Below are 24,755 nucleotides of genomic sequence, written 5' to 3'. Positions count from 1 at the left end.
ACGATGGGGCCTGAATAACTAGAAAAGACAGGAAAGAAAAGCCACTGTCTGCAATCTGCCAAAAACCCCACCAAAAATAATGTCCAACACAACTGATAGCAAAATTAACCCTGAAGTCACTAGACTTCTCCCACTATATCAGCACTCTGAAATATTCTGAGACAGAGCAAAAAGAGGCCAATCTAATAAGGGACAAAAAAAAGGCAAATTGGCAAATACAGATAAATAAGAGTGGAAATTTAGCACAGCCCAGCCGGGCTGGCTGACCACACAAAAAACTGAATTGACCAACAAGAGCAAGTGTGAACATTAGCAAAAACAAACTTAACTTGAGAAGACTGGAACAGAGCTGAGTGCAAGACCTGAGAAGCAGACTGAATCACCAGCAACAGGATAAGGCGTCGGCTGTCTTATATCCAGTCTAATACTCCAGAAATCCAATCGTTATCTTCCTCATCAGGTGGCAGATCACTACCAATTAAACCAACCTCACTACCTCCTGTCACCACCAGAGGGAGAACGGAAGGAGAACTCTCAACTGGTGGAGCAGAAAATGAGCTCATAACAGTACCCACCCCTTGAGGAGGGGTCACCGAACCCTCATCCATGCCACCAGGCCGATCAGGATGGGCCCGGTGAAAAGCACGAACCAATTTATTGGCATGAATATCAGAGGCAGAGACCCAAGAATTATCCTCCTGGCCATAACCCTTCCATTTGACCAAATACTGGAGTCTCCGTCTAACCAAACGAGAATCCAATATTTTCTCTACCTCATATTCCACATTGCCTTTAACCAATACAGGGTCAGGAGGTGCCGCCACAGGAACTACTGGCTCAACAAACCTCTTCAACAGTGATTTGTGAAATACGTTATGGATTTTGAACGTAACTGGAAGAGCCAATCGAAAAGAAACAGGATTAAGAATCTCCAAAATCCTATAAGGTCCAATAAATCTTGGCTTAAATTTTGGAGATGCAACCTCTTCATAGGAATATTCTTAGACGACAACCAAACCATATCACCCACTTTAATCCGGGGACCACTGGTCCTATGTCGGTTGGAAAAATGCTGGGCCTTTTCCTGAGAGAGTGACAATTTATCAACCACTTGGTCCCATATCTGCTGCATTCTCTCAACCACAGTGTCCACACCTGGGCAGGACGAAGATTCCACTTGCCCCGAAGAGAATCGAGGATGAAACCCAAAATTACAGAAAAAGGGTGACATCAAAGTGGCAGAACTAGCTTTATTGTTCAGCGCAAATTCGGCCAAGGGCAAAAATGAGACCCAATCATCTTGATCAGCAGATATAAAACATCTTAAATAAGACTCCAGGGTCTGGTTTGTTCTCTCAGTCTGCCCATTGGTCAGGGGATGAAACGCGGAGGAGAAGGATAACTGAATTCCCAGATTGGATCAAAAGGCTTTCCAGAATCTGGAAACTAACTGGACTCCTCTGTCGGACACAATGTTCTCAGGAATCCCATGTAACAGAACCACCTGTTGTAAAAACAAGGGCACCAACTCAGCGGAAGATGGCAATTTTGGGAGTGGTACAAGATGGACCATCTTCGAAAATCTATCACAAATTACCCAGATAACAGTCATTCTCTGAGAGACAGGAAGATCAGAAATAAAATCCATTGAGATATGGGTCCATGGCCTCTTGGACACCGGCAGGGGCATCAGCAACCCACTAGAACGAGAACAGGGTTTAGACCGAGAACAAGTCCCACAGGACTGTACAAAATTCCTGACATCACGAGATAAGGCAGGCCACCAAAACGACCAACTCTCCAAATCTCTGGTAGCAAAAATACCTGGATGACCAGCCAATGCGGAGCAATGGACTTCAGACATCACTCTCTTTCTCCACTGGTCAGGAACATACAATCTTCCCATAGGGCAACGCTCAGGTTTATCCTTCTGAAATTCTTCCAGGGCGCGTCTCAAATCGGGCGAAATGGCAGAAAGAACTACCCCCTCACCTAGGATAGTAGTAGGCTCAGTCACATTAAGAGAATCAGCAAAGAAACTCCTAGAAAGGGCGTCTGCCTTAACATTCTTAGTGCCCGGAAGAAAAGAGACCACAAAATTAAAACGCGTGAAAAACAAGGCCCATCTAGCCTGTCTAAGATTCAAGCGTTTGGCCGACTCCAGATAAGTCAGATTCTTGTGATCGGTGAGGACCACAAATTGATGTCTAGCTCCCTCCAACCAATGTCTCCACTCCTCAAATTCCCATTTCATGGCCAACAATTCCTGATTCCCCACGTCATAGTTGCGTTCAGATGGGGAGAACTTTCGAGAAAAGAAGGCACAGGGATTCATCTTAGAAGTCACAGGGTCTTTTTGGGACAAAACAGCTCCTGCACCAATCTCAGAAGCGTCTACCTCCACTTGAAATGGAAGTGAGACATCAGGTTGCCGTAAAACTGGAGCTGAAGTAAATCTCCGCTTAAGCTCCTGAAATGCTGAGACAGCCTCAGGAGACCAATTCAGCACATCAGCTCCCTTCTTGGTCAGATCAGTCAGCGGTTTGACAATACTAGAAAAATTACCTATAAATTTACGATAGAAATTAGCAAAACCCCAAAACTTCTGAAGATCCTTCAAAGAAGTAGGCTGAACCCAATCATAAATGGCCTGTACCTTGGCCGGGTCCATTTCAATAGTCGATGGAGATAAGATAAATCCCAAAAATGAAATCCTCTGTACACCAAAGAGACATTTCGATCCCTTAACAAACAGGGAATTCTCCCTCAAAATCCGGAACACAGTCCGGACATATTCCACATGGGAATCCCAATCACTAGAAAAGATCAAAATATCATCCAGATAGATGATCAAAAACTTATCCACAAAGTCTCGGAAAATATCATTCATAAAGGACTGGAAGACAGAAGGGGCATTAGAGAGCCCAAAAGGAATCACCAGGTACTCAAAATGTCCCTCCTGAGTATTAAACGCCGTCTTCCATTCATCCCCGTGCTTGATGCGAATAAAATTATATGCCCCCCTGAGGTCAAGCTTAGTAAACCAGCAGGCATACTTAACTCTGGAGAATAAATCAGACATCAGAGGTAGCGGGTACTGATATTTAACCGTCATCTTGTTAAGGGAACGATAATCAATACACGGTTTTAATGAATCATCTTTCTTGGCCACAAAAAAAAAACAGCGCCTAAAGGTGACGAGGATGGTCTAATATGACCCTTCTCCAACGACTCCTTAATATAGGATCGCATAGCATCATGTTCGGTTACAGATAAGTTGAAAAGCCGAACCTTGGGAAATTTACACCCAGGCAGCAACTCAATTGCACAGTCATAACTCCTATGAGGGGGCAAAGACGCAGACTTACTCTCACTAAATACATCAGAGAAATCAGCCAGATAATCAGGAATATCATGAGACTGAGGAGCGGTGGAGAACACAGGAGCGTCCCTAAGAACACACTGACAACCCCAACTCACCACAGACACAGATCTCCAATCCAAAAATGGGTTATGAGTTTGCAACTGGAGGAAATCCAGAACAATAGTATCATGCAAATTATGCAGCACTAAAAATTTACAATTCTCTTGGTGGTCTGGGGCAACTCGCATTATCACCTGGGTCCAAAACTGAGGTTTAGGCCAGGGTCACACTAACCGACGCAAAATACGGTCAGTATTTTACATGCGTAATACGGATGAATGGCCCCTAAACGGTGCTCCGTATGTCATCCGTAATCAAGGTGTGGTCGCGTATTTTGCGCATGTAAGCATCCGTGTGTAATCCGTATGGCATCTGTATGGCGAGATTTTCTCGCAGGCTTGCAAAATGGACATATAATGGATCCCTATGACAGGTTTTATAACACAAACCAAAGAATAGATATAGACACATAGAATACATATATATATGTATTCTATGTGTCTATATCTATTCTTTCGTTTCTTTATTAAACCTGTCAGTGTGAGTTTACTGTATAGCGCACTGAATTGCCGCCTTTGCTAAAAGACACCTGGTGTGTATTTCTCGCAAGTCACATGTGTGGTCCGTGTGTAATCCGTATTTTTTGCGCACCCATAGACTTGCATTGGCGTACTACGGCCGTAGTACGCTGACAATCGCAGCATGCTGCGATTGGCACGGAGCGTAGAATACGGATGAGAAATATACGGCTGGTGCGAGGGACCCCATAGAGAATCATTGGTCCGTGTCTAATGCGTGCTTTTAGCGCCTCTCACTCGGCCGTATTCCTCGCCAGTGTGACCCCGGCCTTATTCTCCGCCAAAGGAGTGGCATCAATACCCCTCAAAGGAATAGGTGTCTGCAGAGGTGTCATGGACAAACCACAACGTTTAGCAAAGTCCAAATCCATCAGATTCAGAGCTGCTCCTGAATCCACAAAAGCCTTAGTGGAAAACGTGGACAAGGAGCAGATCAGAGTAATTGCCAAAAGGAACTTAGGTTGTACACTGCCCACAGCAAATGTGTGTGCAAAACGTTTCTCTCGTTTAGGGCAGACAGAAATAGTATGAGAGGCGTCTCCACAGAAAAAACACAGCTTACTACGCCTTCTAAACTCCTGACATTGCACCCTAGACAAAACCCCATCACATTGCATAGGTTCAGACGTTTGTTCAAAAGGTGGCAGCGCCTCCCGTGTAGTTTTACGTTCCCGTAAACGCTGATCAACTTGAATGGCTAATGACATAGAGCCATCCAGACCAGAGGGAACACCATAACATCTTTTACGGTCTCTGATAAACCTTTCTGAAAGAGGGCTGCCAATGCACTATCATTCCATGTAGTAAGGACCGCCCACTTTTGGAATTTTTGACAGTATAACTCTGCAGGATCCTGACCCTGGTTTAATGCCAACAGGGTTCTCTCAGCTTGATCAATGGCATTTAGGTTCATCATACAACAACCCCAAGGCCTGAAAAAATGCGTCCACATTAGTCAGAATAGGATTTTCAGGTGTCAGAGAAAACGCCCATTCCTGGGGATCGCCGCGCAGCAAGGAGATGACAATTTTAACCTGCTGCACAGAGCTCCCCGATGAGTTAGGCTTCAAGGCAAAAAATAATTTACAATTATTCTTAAAATTCAGAAATTTAGACTGATCCCCAGAAAACACATCAGGAGTAGGGATCTTAGGTTCAGCAGCATGTGACTGAATGAGATAGGTGAAAATTCCCTGCATTTCAGCAGCAAGTTGCTCCACATGATCAGACAATTGCTTAATCTCCATTAGGAAAAATATCCTCCTACGGCCCCAGAAAAAAAAAAAAGAGGAAAAAAAAAATAAAAAATTCTGACACTTTTTTTTTTTAACAACTTTTTCCTGCTTTTGAGTACCCTAGAATCTGCGGTATGGCTGGTGATTGTTATGAATGGGTCACCGAGGAAAAAAAAAGCAACACAAGCTAAGTCTCAGAAAACCAGAGAAGTTGGTAACTGTGCAGACTGCAGATCCCTGATTCTAACCACAGCAACTAGCAGCAGTCGTGGAGCGTTCCTACATTGGTCCTAGATGCCTCGTCACACCCGGAGAGCTACATAAGCCTAAAGCAGGAAAAGAGGAAACCTAACTGCCCCAGAGCAGACCCCAAAGGAAAGACAGCCCCCCACATGTATTGACGGTGAAACAAGATGAAAACACACACAAAGGCAGGAAAATAGGCTGAGCAAACGATGGGGCCCGACCAACTAGAAAGGACAGGAAAGGAAAGCCACTGTCTGCAATCTGCCAAAAACCCTACCAAAAATAATGTCCAACACAACTGATAGCAAAATTAACCCTGAAGTCACTAGACTTCTCCTAAGATATCAGCACTCTGAAATATTCTGAGACAGAGCAAAAAGAGGCCAATCTAATAAAGGGACAAAAAAAAGGCAAATTGGCAAATACAGATAAATAAGAGTGGAAATTCAGCCCAGCCCAGCCGGGCTGGCTGACCACACAAAAAGCTGAATTGACCAACAAGATCAAGTGTGAACATTAGCAAAAACAAACTTAACTTGAGAAGACTGGTCCAAGACCTGAGAAGCAGACTGAATCACCAGCAACAGGATAAGGCGTCGGCTGTCTTATATCCAGTCTAATACTCCAGAAATCCAATCGTTATCTTCCTCATCAGGTGGCAGATCACTACCAATTAAACCAACCTCACTGCCTCCTGTCACCACCAGAGGGAGAATGGAAGGAGAACTCTCAACTGGTGGAGCAGAAAATCAGCTCATAACAATTAAGTATGGACTGGAGAGGGGATAGTCGAGTAACGGGGAGGCCAATTAATAGAGCGTTGCAGTAATCCAGGTGGGAGTGGATCAATGCTACAGTGAGGGTTTTTGTTGTTTCCATTGTGAGAAAAGGGTGGATTTTAGAGATGTTCTTTAGCGGTAAGTGGCAAGAGCGGGCAAGAGATTGTATATGGGATGTGAAGGAGAGATTCGTGTCAAACAAAACACCCAGACTGCGCGCCTGCTGCCGGGGTGTTATTGTGGTGCCACCTACAGAGAGGGAAATGTCAGATTTAGGAAGGTTAGTAGACGGCGGGAGCAGAAGAAGTTCAGTTTTGGAGAGGTTGAGTTTCAGATAGAGAGCGGACATGATGTTGGAGACTGCGGACAGACAGTCACTGGCGTTCTGTAGTACAGCGGGGGTAAGGTCAGGGAATGACGTCTATAGTTGTGTGTCATCAGCATAAAGATGATACTGAAAGCCAAATCTGCTGTAGGGATTCGCTCTGGTAGGTAATGGCAGGGCTGCAGTAACGAGGCAACACACAGGCTTAAAGTCCAATTTCAGTGGTTTAATGTCACGTTGCAAATAGCAGATTAACAGTAAGTAAGGAAAAACATAAATATACTCCAGCTTGGAGAACCACTGGTCCCAGACTCACCCCTTGCACGGGTTGGGCTTAACTAAGCGGCTGCCAGGTCCACGGCATCCACCAGGTGCCATTCCCAGGGTTGTTGAGAGTCTTGTTGCTATAGTCCTGCAGCACGGGGATCCTGTATACAAGTTCAGGCTAAGTCCAGCCAAGTTCCTGTAACTTCCAGACACACACTCACTATGTGCCAAACACCAACCTCCCTTACATAGCCCATAACCCCATCCTACAAGTGAGGTAAACATCACATGGGCTGATCACGTGACCATGACATCATCGCAGGTCCTGTCTTTAGGGAAAAACCCGGCCAAACATTAAACTGCTGGGAGAAATGTATCTCCCATCCAGTAAAACACCCTTTACTGTACCACACTGCGAATGGTCATAAAGATACCAAATGTAAATTTTTGGTGAAGAATCAACAACAAGTGGAACACAATTGTGAAGTTGAACGAAATTTATTGGTTATTTTACATTTTTGTAGGAAGTCAAAAACTGAAAAGTGGGACGTGCAATATTATTCGGCCCCTTTACTTTCAGTGCAGCAAACTCACTCCTGAAGTTCATTGTGGATCTCGGAATGATCAAATGTTGTCCTAAATGACTAATGATGATAAATATAATCCACCTATGTATAATCAAGTCTCCGTATAAATGCACCTGCTCTGTGATAGTCTCAGGGTTCTGTTTGAAGCACAGAGAGCATCATGAAGACCAAGGAACACAACAGGCAGGTCCGTGATACTGTTGTGGAAAGTTTAAAGCCGGATTTGGATCCAAAATGATTTCCAAAACTTTAAACATCCCAAGGACCACTGTGCAAGCGATCATATTGAAATGGAAGGAGTATCATACCACTGCAAATCTACCAAGAAGCGGCCGTCCCTCTAAACTTTCATCTCACACAAGGAGAAGACTGATCAGAGATGCAGCCAAGATGCCCATGATCACTCTGGATGAACTGCAGAGATCTACATCTGAGGTGGGACAGTCTGTCCATAGGACAACAATCAGTCGTACACTGCACAAATCTGGCCTTTATGGAAGAGTGGCAAGAAGAAAGCCATTTCTCTAAGATATCCATAAAAAGTGTTGTTTAAAGTTTGCAACAAGCCACCTGGGAGACACACCAAACATGTGGCAAGCCTTCTGGTTTACCAGGGAACAGAAAAAACTAGTCATGAGCTCTTCATCATAGCTCACAATCGTGGTTGTTAGACACTGCTGTTCCAAAACTGAAAGCAGAAGTAGGAGCACAAGGAGACGAGTTTACAAGAAAAGGAGTGCAAACTGCTGCAGCCTATAAGCTTATTTTTTTGGATTGAGAACACTTTAGTTTCAGAAAGGTTAATAATAATATAATTGCATAAGGCTAGCTTCAGATGGGCATAATATAACTGCAACAGTGATAGCAAGTGGTTCTACTGAACCAAGCCTAGATCAGAATTGGACCAATATGGTTGGTTGAAACTGGCCTGATTCTACTGACTGATGCTATTGATTCTACTGACTGATGCTATTGATCATAAGAAATAGTGGTTTGTCATTTCGCATGCCATTGTGAGAGAAGTTAAGGGTCATCTACAGCAGATCAGATGAAGGAATGGTCAGAAATGGAGAATTGTTGCCATAATTGGAGGATACTTGGATGTGAAATCCTATTAAAAGCTGATGAGTCACCAGATTTCACAAAAGAAACTGTATATATTATTAAATGGCTCAGTAGGGTCTCCACCTACCCAGCGTGACTGACATCTGCAGCTTGTACTGAGCAGTGTGAGATTTCAGCAGCTGCAGGGATGAAGCACACTGAGGAGCTGTCAATTTGGAAATTGAGTTTAAACTTTCAAAAAGTTTTATACAACCATTAGTAAAGGATTGGCTCAGTAAATGGCATCAGGTTATTAGGTCTAAGACATCAATCTAATATTGTATGCAGTTTGTATTGTAAAATTTGGTGACAGATCGACTTTAATATCAAACTCATAAAATTATGAGATGAAATGCCATCAACTACCAATTCAACAGTCCTTGAATATTACACATTTTCTGACCTCTCAAAAGTCTTGATCTCTTTTTAGGTAAGTATTTGTAATCCCCATATAATATTCATTCTGGAGCATCTTATGTTAGAACTCTGCTGTTCCTCTGTATTGCCCCCTGGCAATGTAGGACTGTGGCAATGACAGTATGTGTACAAACACTCTATTAATAAAAGGAAATGTAACACCCGTTGTTAATTAGTTAATCATTTAGGGCTTGCGCAGATACCCGTATTATCTGTAACATCGGATCGCACTTGGACCAATATTATTCTTCGGGGCCAGGTACATGTCTGATAAACAGCCACAACACATGGAGGGATTGCCTATCAAACAGGCAATTGCTGCATGTGTTGTGAAAGTTGAACAGCCACGAGACTTGCAGCCACGGGGACTTGAACATATTATTTGAGCACGCCGAAGACAATCGGTTAGCACACGAGTACGCTTGGATAGGACCTTATCCGAGCACATTCGTTCATCACTATAAACACAACATGCACGATTTGCATCTGATATTCGGATCGTACCCAGCCATACCAGTCAATGAGTGATAGGAAAACATGAGACTTCACTAGGATGACATCTGAGTGTAGTCTGAATCTCACAGATTGACAAAATGAAAAAGATGGAAAAATTTCATTTTCATCTTCTCCTCATCCAATAAAATCGGATCACACTATGATCACATTCTGATCAGAGTTTAGCATAATTGGCCATATTCTCCCAGATGAGAGAATCATAGACTGGTAGAGTTGGAAGGGACCTCCTGGGCCATCTGGTCCAACCCCCTGCTCAAAGCCGAATTCACTAAATCATCCCAGACAGATGTCTGTCCGGCCTCTGTGCGATGACTGAAGGACAACTCGGCCTGACCGGTAGAATAATAGCGGAATGTCACAATGCCGACATAGAAGGAATACAAATGTTTGCAGCAGTGGAGGCCCTTTTACAAACTTAGACTGTTTTGTTTTTCCTGCTTGGATAGTTCCATGTTGCACACCCCTACATTATGAGTGCATTCTAGCATGGTAGCATAAAGCCCACCATAACCCTTTAAATTACTGTCACTAAATAAATAAATACTCAGACACGTTATTTTTGGAATAAAAAATGGCCGTGGTGTTTTATTATTGGTAACTTTATAATTTAGAATAAATCACCATATTATTAAAATCATAAATAACCATAAAAATTCATAAATACCAAAACACATATACAAACCACAATCCACCCAACATAGTTGGGCGATTTTACCCCAACTAATAAAACAGCACGGCAAAAATAAGAAACGTTAAAAAACATAATCTTAACAATGGGAGGGTGGGCGGGGGATTCTGCTTGCTTCACAACTGTCACTGACACAGTTGACTCACAGCTGGCTCCTTATAAAGGTAAGGCTCCTGTGCTTTTTCTTTCTCCACCAATAGCATAAATCAAAAATAGGCGCGCAACAGGCTGTCCAATCACACAGCCTGCTCGCGTTACTCACTGAGGGCAGATTAACCACAAAATTAATCTTCCATAGCTACACCATTAAACACAACGCAGCAGGCTGACCAATCACAGCAGCCTGCTCGTGTTACCACATGAAGGGCATTAACCCTTAAATGCCCACACTGACTTCAGCACTGCCAAATAGCACAAGCTATTAAACAAACCACATAAAATTAAACATTTTTGGGCCCATGCCACCATGTAATCACCATGCTATCCGCTGCTGGTGATTATACATGGTAGCATAAAGCCCACCATAACCCTTTAAATTACTGTCACTAAATAAATAAATACTCAGACACGTTATTTTTGGAATAAAAAATGGCCGTGGTGTTTTACTATTGGTAACTTTATAATTTAGAATAAATCACCATATTATTAAAATCATTAGTAACCATAAAAATTCATAAATACCAAAACACATATACAAACCACAATCCACCCAACATAGTTGGGCGATTTTACCCCAAACGGCCGAGTATTAAAAATACGAGGCCCCCCCAAACACCACAGCCATTTCTCAATCATATTCTGAATACCCACATTAAAAATGTCTAGACCCACATCAGAAAGATGCACACCATCCGATCTGTAAAGGCCAGCTGTGAAACCTTCTAAGTCAATATGGCGATATGAAAAATCACTCAAATTAATAGAAAATTTTGCCATTTCCCGATTTACCCGTTTCCTTATTTTTTCCAAAAAGGCAAACTGGGTACCACTCCAGGCCAATCTCGGAACAATTTCGGAGAAAATCAATGATGAATCAGGAAAAATGTTCTTTATTAAGGCAAAATCCCTGCGGAAATTAGCTAATAACTCCAATGTTTTAATCTTTCCTAAATCATTACCTCCAATATGAACAATTATGAGATCAGGATAAGGGTGAGTCAACAGCATGCTTTTTAAGCTGGCCACTAAATTTGAAAATTTCAGACCTCTTACACCATACCAAAAAACGTTAACCATGTCATACTTAAAAGATAGGTTCTCTGTGTAGCTTCTGCAAGCTGCTCTCCTCTGCGCCCAATGTATAAATTAGTGACCTACCAGCCAAATGACCATTGGGCCTAGAATTGGAGAGAAACAATATAAATTAATTATAATAAATTGGGACGGATATACAACTGATATCGGTTCGACGCCCATCTACCAATTTTACAGATACTTTTTCTATTAAGGCCTGCTCTTTCTGCCTCGGTTGCAGCCCCGATACGAAAGGAATGTGATGAAAAATTAGAGCTATCCAACTGTAATTTGACTATACATTTTTTAATATGGCATTAAACTGAAACTTAGTGGCAGGAGAACCATCTTCATGTAAAAATAACAAACCGGGAGTATCCCCCCGTAATGAAAGCCAGTTAAACAAATTAGTGACAGGGCATACAGACGAACCTTGTAAAGATCGCAACTTCAAAACACACCCCTTACCCAGCTGATCCATTTTAGACCTATTGATAAACAGTATAGCCCGAGCATCGGATAAACTAACATCATTTCTACACAAACCCGAGGTGTTGGACCGACTATGAGACAACAATTCGCTAATCCTAAGAGCTGCAAAGAAACAAATAACAAAAGCTGCCCGAAATAAACACAACTCAAAATTATTAAAACAAACTTCGTATAACACCGACCATAACCTCTCTAATAGATTTACAGATATAGGCCTGCGGCTATCAGGCACAGACCAACCTTTTTTACAACCTTTTAAAGCTTGTCGAACCGGAAAAAGGCTTAATAAAGACTCTTCGCCATACAATTTTAAGAAAAAAGAGACCCCACACAACGATTTATACAAAAAAGTGTAACGATAACCTAAACCTATGTAAAAATTCAAAAAACCAAGTGCTGTAGTAACATCACACTTATAAGGAAGCAGATTCCTGGCAACACAAAATTGATTCCATGTAAGCCAAGCAGCCGAGTATGCTCTCCATGTCCCTGGCGCAAGGGAGTTTCTAATAGATTCGAACACTAATTCAAAACTGCCTCCCATAATTGGGACGGGCAGACAGTCGGTAGGGGATCCATTTCTTTTGTACTTTTCTTGAAATCCTCTAACCGCTGAGAAGAGAGATGAAAAACAAAAGCATTACTGTACTCCGGGGAAAAACGAGCTTTCAACCAAATGTTCCACTTCAAAACACAAAAGGACTAATTTCCGTAAAACACTGCCTAAAAACCTGCATTTCACCGCCAATGTGTTTAAAGCAAAAACCAGACCTTGGCAACTAGATACGAACATAACCCTCCTATTCGCTAACTCCTCCCCCCAAATATGCAGTGAAACAAAAACTGTAAAGAGCTCCAAGAAAACCTGTTTGTCTAACAAACCTTGAGCAGACCAAGACGAGGGCCACGAAGAAAAACACCAATGCGTTTGAAAAGTTGTACCAAAACCAACCTCACTAGTTATCCCAGTAAACCACAATAAATCCTGAGACGATACAAAATCTTGCTGAATGCAACTAATGCCATTAAAACTTCGTAAAAATTAATCCCAAATTCTTAAATCCATTTTCATCTCCCACGAAATTCTGATATGTGACCCAGAACATCTAACACCTCTAGTTGCATCATACAAACGCCTAGAAAAGACCCTCCCCATTGGTAAAATTCTTAGTGCAAAGTTCAAACAACCCAACAGAGATTGAAGCTCTCGAAGGGTACATTTCTTTCTCACTAAAAAACCCGCAATACAATACCTCAACTTCACAATCTTTTGGCAAGGGACTCTCAATTCCATTTTTTCTGAGTCTAACACAATCCCTAAAAACTCAAGCTCTTTACAAGGGGCGACTGTTTTGTCATGGGCTAACGGGAGCCCAAACCATTCCATCAAACTCAAAAATTTATTCAATAACCTCAAACAATGACTCGGCCCACCCACAAACAAAAAATCATCCAGATAATGTAACACACCCCCTTCTAAAAACCCATCCTGAACCGCCCAATGCAAGAACGTGGAAAATGACTCAAAATAAAAACATGACAACGAAAATCCCATAGGGAGACACCTATCAAAATAGAACGAACCTTCAAAACAGAAACCCAAAGAATTAAAACCCAAAGGGTTAATTGGTAAAAGCCAAAAAGCAGACTTGATGTCTGATTTGGCCATGAAACAATCACGGCCAAACTTCCGCAACAAATCCACCACCTGATCAAATGACGTGTAATTCACCGAAGAAGCATTGGGATCAATAGCATCATTCAGTGAGCTACCTGTTGGATACGACAAGTGATGTATGATCCTAAAAGAATTAATCTCCTTCTCGGGTACAACTCCCAAAGGTGATATCCTAAAATTGGCAAATGGAGGAAATTCAAAAGGACCAGACACTCTTCCTAACAACAGTTCCTTTTCAATGTGTGCCCTGACTACCTCCCTGTGACAGTCTACTGATTTTAAGTTCTTTGTTACAGTACAACCTATACCTTCAAAAGAAGGCACAGGAAAACCCGACTGAAAACCTTTATGTACCAGCGCCGCTTTCAGCCTGTCTGGAAAACGGCCTAGCCAGGGAAGCATTCTTTCCAGGCTCACTGGAGTCTGAGCCTTTGAAAAACTGCTCCCTAAAACCAGATGGCTGTACTGTGGACTGACCATGCTTTTTAAAACATTTAAACAAGGGATGGGCCCCACCACAATACGAGCACTCGTGGTGAAAGCGACAGTTATTCTGCCACTTGCACGAGGACTCATTAAATGCAAAGCACACCCCCTTCTTCGCAATGACATTCACTTGCGGCCTATGGGGGTTCTGTCGCTGCGGTAGCATTAAATTCAGCCACAACCCGACATCTTTCCCACCCCACCTGACAGCAGGGTGAACAGCCAATTTTTGTCTGAAGGATTCGTCATAATTCAGCCAGGCTAAACCGCCGAAATTACGATAAGCCTCCAGAATACAGTCTTGGTGTTGAAACAAACCTGAACACAATTTTGGAAACTTTTCCCCTAAAACTGCCGCATAAATGAAGAAGGCCTGCAACCATGAATAAAATTATTTAAAATTTTTCTTTCTATCTGAATCCTCCTGTTTTCCCTCAGGCCTCTCCATTTTATGATGCAGTTCCCTAGCAACCGGTAACAGAGAAAAAATATCCACATACTCTTGTTTCCATATCTTCTCTTTAATGGAAGCACTGAGATGAAAGCCCAAAGGGGAAACATCACATGTCAGTGCTTCTTTTAAATGGGTCTCAGCCACCCCAGGGAACCTGTCCTGAATAGACAATTCAGCAGCAGGCGCCTGAGGTACGACCTGTCCCCAAGCAGATCAGACAAAGTCCTAAAGACAATGTCCTTAACACAATCACTACCCACAATAAGTGCTCCAGCATGGGGGCTCTCACCATGTCCTTCGTTCCTGGATCCATCCATCGCGTCGTGCAGGGGGTGCCGACCGCCACTTGCCTCGACGTCTTCTTCTGACTCCTCCGATGTGTTCCATACCTGTGTTGCCGCCGCCAAAACCCCAGCAGAGCTCTTTTGCAATGGGGCTGACGGCACGTGCAGGCCTGTGAGCGGCGCCGCATTCGCGCTGTGCCTGGCCACAGCAGCTGATGCGGCATACCCGGCGGAGACTTCCAGGATAATCGCCTGCCGGGCATTCTGTGAATCGTGTGCCGATGACGTGGCCAAGCCTCGTCGGCTTCGTGTGCGATCTCGCGATGTCACGATCCCTCCTCTCGCTGACACTCCTGCCTCTCGTGATGCTTCTGGCGCTTTCCTCCTGGAGCCGCGCCGACCGCAAGCAGACGCCGACCTCTTCCTCCCTCCACTGAACCGTTGGGAACAGGATTCAGGCGGTGAGTATACTTCGTTCTTCTTCTTCTTCTTTCGCAGGGACCTCCGGACATCTTCTCCATCCCCGGACTGCAGCAGCTCTTCCATGTGCGCAGAAACCTCAGCGGGAGCCGGAGCTGGAACCAGGGGTACTTCAGCGGCTTCATTCACCGGTGCCAGACACTTCTTCAAGCACTCCTCGCCGTCTGCTGCGCCGACCCGGGCCATCATCTGCTCCAGCAGGGACTCCATCTGGATTCTTCTTGCTTCACAACTGTCACTGACACAGTTGGCTCACAGCTGGCTCCTTATAAAGGTAAGGCTCCTGTGCTTTTTCTTTCTCCACCAATAGCATAAATCAAAAATAGGCGCGCAACAGGCTGTCCAATCACACAGCCTGCTCGCGTTACTCACTGAGGGCAGATTAACCCCAAAATTAATCTTCCATAGCTACACCATTAAACACAACGCAGCAGGCTGACCAATCACAGCAGCCTGCTCGTGTTACCACATGAAGGGCATTAACCCTTAAATGCCCACACTGACTTCAGCACTGCCAAATAGCACAAGCTATTAAACAAACCACATAAAATTAAACATTTTCGGGCCCATGCCACCATGTAATCACCATGCTATCCGCTGCTGGTGATTATACAAGTCAGTTCATACTACATTTTTTTTTCCGAAAGGAAATTATTTAAATTTAGATTAAAGCATTTAACACAAAGTCAGAATGGTGAGCCATTCTAGGAAATGTGCAGAGATTATTTAACACAGAGGCTTATAAATATACCGTATTTACTGACAATTCACATGGGTGACTCACAACCTGTAAAGATCAGTTCAACTTTGTTCGCAGCGAGATAAGCCGAGATCCTGGTAATGATATGTGGTAATGGTATCCTGTGTGCTGATCAGCCATATTTACTAAACAGCAGGGCTTCATGTAATGACACGTGACGTGAACAGAAGGCGCAGTACACAACAGGCACTACTACATCAACTGCAGTAATACATCCCAACATCATCATTTCGAGTTTGGAAGGTTTTGGATAAACAAATATTCCTGAATTATTCTTAGGTCCTCAGAATTTCAGCTGCACTAGACCAGTATTGTATCGGAGAGGTAATAAATGATCACAGAGTTACTCATAACACTAAGGCCATGTGCACACGCTGCGGATCCTGCTGTGGATTTGGCCTCTGCGGATCCGCAGCAGTCCTGCAGACAGTGTACAGTAGCATGTAAGTCTATGTGATTTACAATCCGCAGTGCACATGCTGCGTTTTTTTCACTGCGGAAAAGCTGCGGTTTTGAATCCGCAGAAAGAATTAACATGTCAATTCTTTCTGCGGATTCCGCTGCGGTTTGCCACCTATTCCATTGTCCAGGTGTCAAACCGCAGGGGAAAACCGCTGGCCAATCCGCAGGTAAAACCGCAGGTCATTTTACCTGCGGATCCGCAGCGTGTGCACATGGCCTTAAGGACGTGCCAGCCAACATCTAAACAAGATTTGAGACAAAATCAAATCACTGCATTCAAAATCTTCGTCATTCACCAGCAACTTTTCAATAAGCGCAACCCATATTGGCATGGACACTACAAAGGTGGGATCACTGGGATCAAGTGAATCATTTAATGAAGTTTGCGCAATGTGTTTCTCTGATAGCACACTGGATGATTGTATGTCACCTGCTGCTTGATTTTTCATTAAATTTTACAAACCAAGTGGGAAAAAGTGACCAATGATTGATCAGATGTACAGGATGACAATGTCAGTTAACATTCAGACAACAATCAGCGTCATTTAAAAGTGTTTCTTGAACAGGACGTTAAATAGGACCTGTCCCCTGCTGTAGATATGTACTTTATCTGGTAGAAATGTTGCCGTTCTCTAGAATGTGGCTTTGTTTTCCTTCTGGTCCTCCTCTTCTCCATTCCTGAGATATGGCCCCACCCTTCCCTATTTTGTAAATCTAGTCTTATTAGCCAACTGGGCGTGGTCCTCGAGATGACGCCCACTGGGAAGAGTTGAGGGCCACGCCCACTTGGTTTTCACAACTAGTTTTAAATACAGGAAGAAGATGGCCATATCTCAGGAATGGAGAGGCGTAGGAAAAAAATAAAAAATGATGCCAAAATCTGGAGAATAGAGGCATTTGCACCAAGTAATAAAAATATATGTACGTAAATAACACATATTCTGTTGTATGCTTACTGCGGGGTGTAAATGGTGGTACATGACAAAAGATACCGTGGTAGTGTATATGCAATGCCATTGGGTCAGACACCTGCCAAAACACATTATATCTGTTTTTCTAGAGAATTCTTTTAGGCCATTGTTATTTGAGAATAGAATTTGAAAAGGATTAGTGATGAGCGAGTATACTCGTTGCTCGGGTTTTTCCGAGCATGCTCGGGTGTCCTCTGAGTATTTTGGCGTGCTCGGAGATTTAGTTTGTGTCGCCACAGCTGCATGATTTGCGACTTGTAGACAGCCTGAATTCATGTGGGAATTCCCTAACAAACAGGCAGTCCACACGTGTACTCAGGCTGTCTAACAGTCTCAAATCATGCAGCTGAGACGACAAAATCTAAATCTCCGAGCACTCCAAAATACTCGGAGAACACCCGAGCATGCTCGGAAAAACCCAAGCAACGAGTATACTCACTCATCACTAATAAGGATTTTTACATATAAATAAATGTATGTAAATGTCTCTTACCTGCACTGTAAGCTGGTTCTCATTGTTCTGTAAAATCCTGTATGTATAGACGCACTTCTGGAATCTGAAATCACAAGTTGTACTGTCACACAATATCCATAGTATGGACCTCACTCAGTAATATCCTCACTCTATAGAGTTTCCTCTCATTTACTCTAGTACCTTGGAAGATACACAAGTCATTTTAACCCATCCGATCCTGGAGGCGTTCTTCAATATATTTGCTCTGCTGACTGACTGAACATTTAGATTTATGCTTGTTTCAGAACTTTCTATTCATGTGTGCTCAGATGTAGTAAACTGGAGAAATAAAAGATATAATGTTGATGGGTAGAATTTCGAAAATAGCTTTGCACCCTCCTTACTTTCCAGCAGGTGCTATGTATAACTTTTGTTTTACAATATTAACCCCTTAGTGACAGAGCCAATTTGGTACTTAAAGACCAAGCCAAGTTTTACAATTCTGACCACTGTCGCTTTATGGGGTTACAGCTCTGGAACGCTTCAACGGATCCCACTGATTCTGAGAGAGTTTTTCGGGACATATTGTACTTCATGTTAGGCCGGAGTCACACTAAATAAACCCAAGTTATATTGAAGAAATTTTACCACTAAGGCCGGGATCACACACAGCGAGATACGGCCGAGTCTCGCAGGTTAAAACCAAGCTCTGGCACCGGCACTCCGGAGCGGAGCGTGCAGCTCCACGTATTGCTGTGCGGCTGCAAGCTCCGCTCCGGTGCCAGAGCTTGGTTTTAACCTGCGAGACTCGGCCGTATCTCGCTGTGTGTGATCCCGGCCTTAGTGGTAAAATTTCTTCAATATAACTTGGGTTTATTTATGAAAAAAAACAGAAATTTGCCAAAAATTTAGAAAATTTAGCAATTTTCAAACTTTTAATTTTTGTACACTTAAATCAGAGAGTGGTATCACACAAAATAGTTAATAAATAACATTTCCCACATGCCTACTTTAGGCTGGTTTCACACTTACGTTTTTTTGCGCTGCTTTGGCTGGTTTCACATTTGCGTTTTTTAGCGCTGGAAAAAAACGCTAACCTGCGCATGCGTTTTTTCCCCTATATTTAACATGGGTGCGCATACCTGCGCGCTTGTAAGCGCATGTATGCGATTTTCATGCGCTGCGTTTTTTTGGGGTGTGCGATTGGATTTTCCAGACGCATCATGTTGCATTTTTTGGCCCTGCAAAAAAGCGCATGCGCACATATGCGCACGTTTTGCGCTAAAAATGGCCATTATAGCCTATGGATGCGCATATGTGCGCACTGGCATGCTCATGTAAGCGTTTTTTTGCATATGCGTTTTTTTTTTTAACCATGGAATTTAGGGGTTTGAGTTAGAGTTAGGGTTAGTTAAGGGGGTTTAGGGTTAGGGTTAGGGTCAGGGTCAGGGTTAGGGTTGGGTTTTGGGTCAGGGTTAGGGTTTAGTATGGTTTGGTTAAGGGTTAGGGTCAGGGTTAGGGTCAGGATTAGGGTTAAGTATGGTTTTGTTAAGGGTTAGGGTCAGGGTTAGGGTTAGGGTCAGGGTTAGGGTTAGGGTTAGGGTCAGGGTTAGGGTTAGGGTCAGGGTTAGGGTTAAGTATGGTTTTGTTAAGGATTAGGGTCAGGGTTAGGGTCAGGATTAGGGTTAAGTATGGTTTTGTTAAGGGTTAGGGTCAGGGTTAGGGTTAGGGTTAGGGTCAGGGTTAGGGTTAGGGTTAGGGTCAGGGTTAGGGTTAGGGTCAGGGTTAGGGTTAAGTATGGTTTTGTTAAGGATTAGGGTCAGGGTTAGGGTCAGGATTAGGGTTAAGTATGGTTTTGTTAAGGGTTAGGGTCAGGGTTAGGGTTAGGGTTAGGGTTAGGGTCAGGGTTAGGGTCAGGATTAGGGTTAGGGTTAGGGTTAGGGTTAGGGTTAGGGTCAGGGTCAGGGTCAGGGTTAGGGTTAAGTATGGTTTTGTTAAGGGTTAGGGTCAGGGTTAGGGTTAGGGTCAGGGTTAGGGTTAGGGTTAGGGTTAGGGTCAGGGTTAGGGTCAGGGTTAGGGTTAGGGTCAGGGTTAGGGTTAGGGTTAGGGTTAGTTAGGGTTTAGGGTTTGGGTTAGGGTTAAGTATGATTTGGTTAAGGGTTAGGGTCAGGGTTAGGGTTAGGGTTAGGGTCAGGGTTAGGGTTAGTAAAGTCATGGTTTGGGTAGTGTGAGGGGCCACCTAAAAATGTTGGAAAAAAACGCAAACGCGGTAAAAACGCAGTAAAAACGCATACAAACGCATAAAAACGCTGCGTTTTTTTCATGCATGCTCATAAAAATGCTTGAAAAAAACGCAGCAGTTGTATGCTTATGTATGCGTTTTTTCAATGCGTTTTTTTGCGGGAAAAACGCGCTGCAAAAAAAAGCAAGTGTGAAACTAGCCTTTTTAGTGCAAAACGCATGCGTTTTTTCCCCTATACTTTAACATGGGTGCGCATTTTTCAGTGTGCGCTCGGGCGCACAAAATGCATCCTGTTGCATTTTTTTTGCATCCGACTTGCCCCAAAAAAACGTATTCGCACGCAATGCGTTTTTTTTTTACAGCAAGACACCCATTAAAGTCTATGGGTGCGCATATGTGCGCATTGTAATGCGCACGTATGCACAAAAAAAGCATGCGTTTTTTAAAAAAATGCACCAAAACCCGCAAAAAAACACACACAAACGCATGATGCGTTTTTTTCATGCGTTTGTGTGCGCAAAAAACGCGCAGCAAAAAAACGCAAGTGTGAAAGTAGCCTTACATCAGCACACTTTTGGAAACATATTTTTTGTTAGGATGCTATAAGGGTTAAAAGTTGACCAGCGATTTCTCATTTTTAAAACAAAATTTACAAAACCATTTTTTAGGGACCACGACACATTTGAAATGAGTTTGGGGGATCAATATAACAGAAAATACCCAAAAGTGACAACATTCTAAAAACTGCACCCCTCAAGGTGTGCAAAACCACATTCAAGAAGTTTATTAACCCTTCAGGTGCTTCACAAGAACTAAAGCAACGTGGAGGGAAAAAATGAACATTCTACTTTTTTTCACAAAAAATTTACTTTGGAATCAATTTTTTTTATGTTCACAAAGGTATCAGGAGATAAAGGACAACAAAGTTTGTTGTGCAATTTCTCCTGAGTATGCCGAAACCCCGTATGTGGGGGAAAGCCACTCTTTGGGCGCATGGCAGGGCTCAGAAGGGAGGGAGCACAGTTTCACTTTTTGGAGCCAAAATTGGCTGGAATCAATGGTGGCACCATGATGCATTAGGAGACCCCCTGATGTACCTAAACAGTGGAACCCCCAATTCTAACTCCATCCCTAACCCTAACACACCCCTAACCCTAATCCCAACCATAACCCTCACCACAATCCTAACGCCAACACACCCCTAACCCTAATCCCAACCATAACCATAACCACAAACCTAACCATAACACAACCCTAACTTTAGCTCAACCCTAACCATAACCCTAGCCCCAACCCTAACTTTAGCCCAACCCTAACTTTAGCCCAACTCAAACCCTAATGGAAAAATTTAAATAAATACATTTGTTTCATTGTATTATTTTACCTAACTAAGGAGGTGAGAAAGGGGAGTTTGATTTACTATTTTTTTTTAATTTGATCACTGTGATAGGGTCTATCACTGTGATCAAAATGAACCAATAGGAAAAATTTCCTATTGTTGCCGGGTGCTGGCAGATCTTGGTGGACACACTGTGCCCGCCATTTTCTGCCAGGAAGAAGACGCCGGGGGCCGAGGGACTACACGGGGGGATGCAGGGACACCGGAGGTATGGGGGCGATCAGGGGACTCCATTTCTCTCTCCTCTAATGTACGATCACATCATAGGAGAGAGAAATTAAATGGGAAATCAAACTTTTTTTTTGCATTAATAACGGTGATTGCAACACTGAGGTCGATAAAAACCGACCCGAATCATGTTCTCTGGGGTCTTAGACTAGTCTCACACTTGCGTTAGAAGGCGCAGCGCACGACCGCTGTGCTGCTTCCCCCCCTGCCGCGCTGCCTCCGGTCAGCTCCTCCTATGGGCGCATGACGCTGCATGCGACCTGCATACCCTATCTTTAGCATTGAGTACACAATGCAACACGGTGCGTTTGGCGCACGTCGGCACACCGTTAAAAGGGCGCTTGCGCCGCCAAAAGTATACCAGCGCACGGCCTGCGCACCCAATGCTAAAGATAGGGTATGCAGGTCGCAAGCAGCATCATGCGCCCATAGGAGGAGCTGACCGGAGGTTGCGCGGCAGTGGGCAGAGCTGCACAGCGGCCGTGCGCTGTGCCTCCTAACATAAGTGTGAAACTAGCCTTAGCTACCCCGGGTAGCCGAGACGCTGGAGAAATTCCGACGCTGGGGGCACTATACACTTATTTCTCAGCACCATTAAAAAGCAGCGCTGAGGCATAAGTACCCTTAACTGCGGCCGTTAAAAGGCGTATGGGTGGTCGTTAAGGGATTAAAAAAAAAGGGGGTTGTCACATTTTAATAAGACCAGCTTATAATATTGGCTTTTTCTCACTGCAGGAGAAATGGCCAAATATATAATATACTGTATAATGATAATAATCTCTATTTATATAGCGCTAACATATTACGCAGCGCTTTACAGTTTTGCACACATTATTATTATATACCCAGACCAGTCTGAAATAGCAGGAGATGCTCTTACTTAGCAATCCTCTGTCTTCTAGAGCGTATCTATACAGCCTACTAATGCAGCTTATAAGAAGGAGATTTCTTTATGAAACAACCCCTTAAATCAATTAACCCCTTGGTGATATGTGCCATCACTAAATGGAGCAGACTCAGGAGATAAGCCTACTCTACATAGCAAGGGTGCTGGCTGTTATATACTGTTGGCATGCAAGAGTAAAACTGGCCATACACATTCAATGGCTGTCAGTCAAACAATACTTAAGCCAATCATGCAGTCGACAGCCATCTCAGCCGACTCTCCTGTACACAGGAGCTCTTGTTCAGTACAGCGCTCCTCTGTTTTCCATGAGAAAGCTGTCGACAGGCGCAATATCACTGAGAGAACAATGTGATTGCAAATCTGAAATCAGACATGCTCGATCAACAACTCCACTGAATATCAATCTGCCGGCGCCCCCATATACATTAGACTGTTGGCTGAATCCATCGATATAGGCAGGAATGGGCGACATTAGACTAATGCGTGTGGGGACCTTATTACCTGTGATTGAATTGTGACATCAGCATTGAAAGTAAACCAGGCAGCTTAAACATGTTACCCAATCCATGGCAGCATGTATCAGCCACTGGCTATATGATTTCATCCATATAGTTTTAAGTATAAAACGTTTCAGAGTTTAAAAAAAAAAACATAATTTAAAAGTCGCCAGGGACAGAGCCGCACAGGAAACTAGTGTGACAGGTGGGTACCCGGCGGATTCTCCCCATCCGCTGCCCTGGAGTGGTAGGTATCTGTCTATACACTCATGTGTGGAAAGACCTGTCACTCTAAAGTAGTAGGAGGGGAGAAGCCACCTGTCCGATTAGTCTTCAGCAGTTCATAGTTACAAATGTATGGTTCGTGGATCAGGCTTCATATATCAGCTGTTCCCTTTAAGTGGTAAGGAATTTGGGAGACAAAAAAGTGTCCAGTTGCTTTTGATCTCATGGCCCCCCCTTCACACAACATGATAGTGAGGTGCTGACAGGTTGTCACAGCAGCTTTGAGTCTACTGAAGGCCCTCATGTCTGCACATTCACAGCACCAGTATAGCAGTCTATTGTATAGGTGATCAGACTGTTACAGGTTCAAGATCTCTAAGGTGACAGATTGAAAATGTAAATATATATATCATATATATATATCTAACTAGCTGAAGAGCCCGGCGCTGCCTGGGCATAGTAACTAACTGTGGTTAGTTGTAGCAAATTATAATTATCCTCCATCCCATAGTCCCGTGCCCATATACCCATCACACATCCTCCATCCCATAGTCCCATGCCCATATACCCATCACACATCCTCCATCCCATAGTCCCATGCCCATATACCCATCATACATATCCGCCATCCCATAGTCCCATGCCCATATACCCATCATACATATCCTCCATCCCAAAGTCCAGTGCCCATATACCCATCACACATCCTCCATCCCATAGTCCCATGCCCATATACCCATCACACATCCTCCATCCCATAGTCCCATGCCCATATACCCATCATACATATTCTCCATCCCATAGTCCCATGCCCATATACCCATCATACATATTCGCCATCCCATAGTCGAGTGCCCATATATCCATCACACATCCTTCATCTCATAGTCCCATGCCCATATACCCATCATACATATTCTCCATCCCATAGTCCCATGCCCATATACCCATCATACATATCCGCCATCTCATAGTCCCGTGCCCATATACCCGTCATACATATCCTCCATCCCATAGTCCAATGCCCATATACCCATCACACATCCTCCATCCCATAGTCCCGTGCCCATATACATATCCACCATCCCATAGTCCCGTGCCCATATACCCGTCAAACATATCCTCCATCCCATAGTCCAGTGCCCATATACCCATCACACATCCTCCATCCCATAGTCAACCATTATGACATCATAATGAGCGGCGGCGGGGCTTGTGACCTATGATGACATCAGCATTGCCATGGCAATCGTTGTGACATCATGATGAGGGGCGGGGCTTCATACGCACACACTGCTTCCCCAGTATGCAAATAGGGACATTATGACATCACAATG

At 43.6% G+C, this 24,755-nt stretch overlaps 1 protein-coding gene across 2 annotated transcripts in view; it reads right to left on the bottom strand.

Moving 5' to 3' along the window:
* Positions 1 to 24,755, bottom strand: part of INPP5D (inositol polyphosphate-5-phosphatase D) — a 221,960-nt gene that overhangs the window by 185,223 nt on the left and 11,982 nt on the right. For both annotated transcript variants that reach the window (XM_073581251.1, XM_073581250.1), the window contains exon 2: positions 17,960 to 18,023. In XM_073581251.1, the coding sequence (XP_073437352.1) occupies positions 17,960 to 18,023 (64 nt within the window). The remainder of the gene's footprint in view (positions 1 to 17,959; positions 18,024 to 24,755) is intronic.

The sequence above is a fragment of the Dendrobates tinctorius genome, unplaced genomic scaffold (assembly GCF_039654945.1).
Source record: "Dendrobates tinctorius isolate UK_male_01 unplaced genomic scaffold, ASM3965494v1 ptg000069l, whole genome shotgun sequence".
In the NCBI taxonomy this organism is placed as follows: Eukaryota; Metazoa; Chordata; class Amphibia; order Anura; family Dendrobatidae; genus Dendrobates; species Dendrobates tinctorius.
Note: the sequence above shows the minus strand (reverse complement) of the source record. Positions and strands in the feature narration are given on the sequence as shown.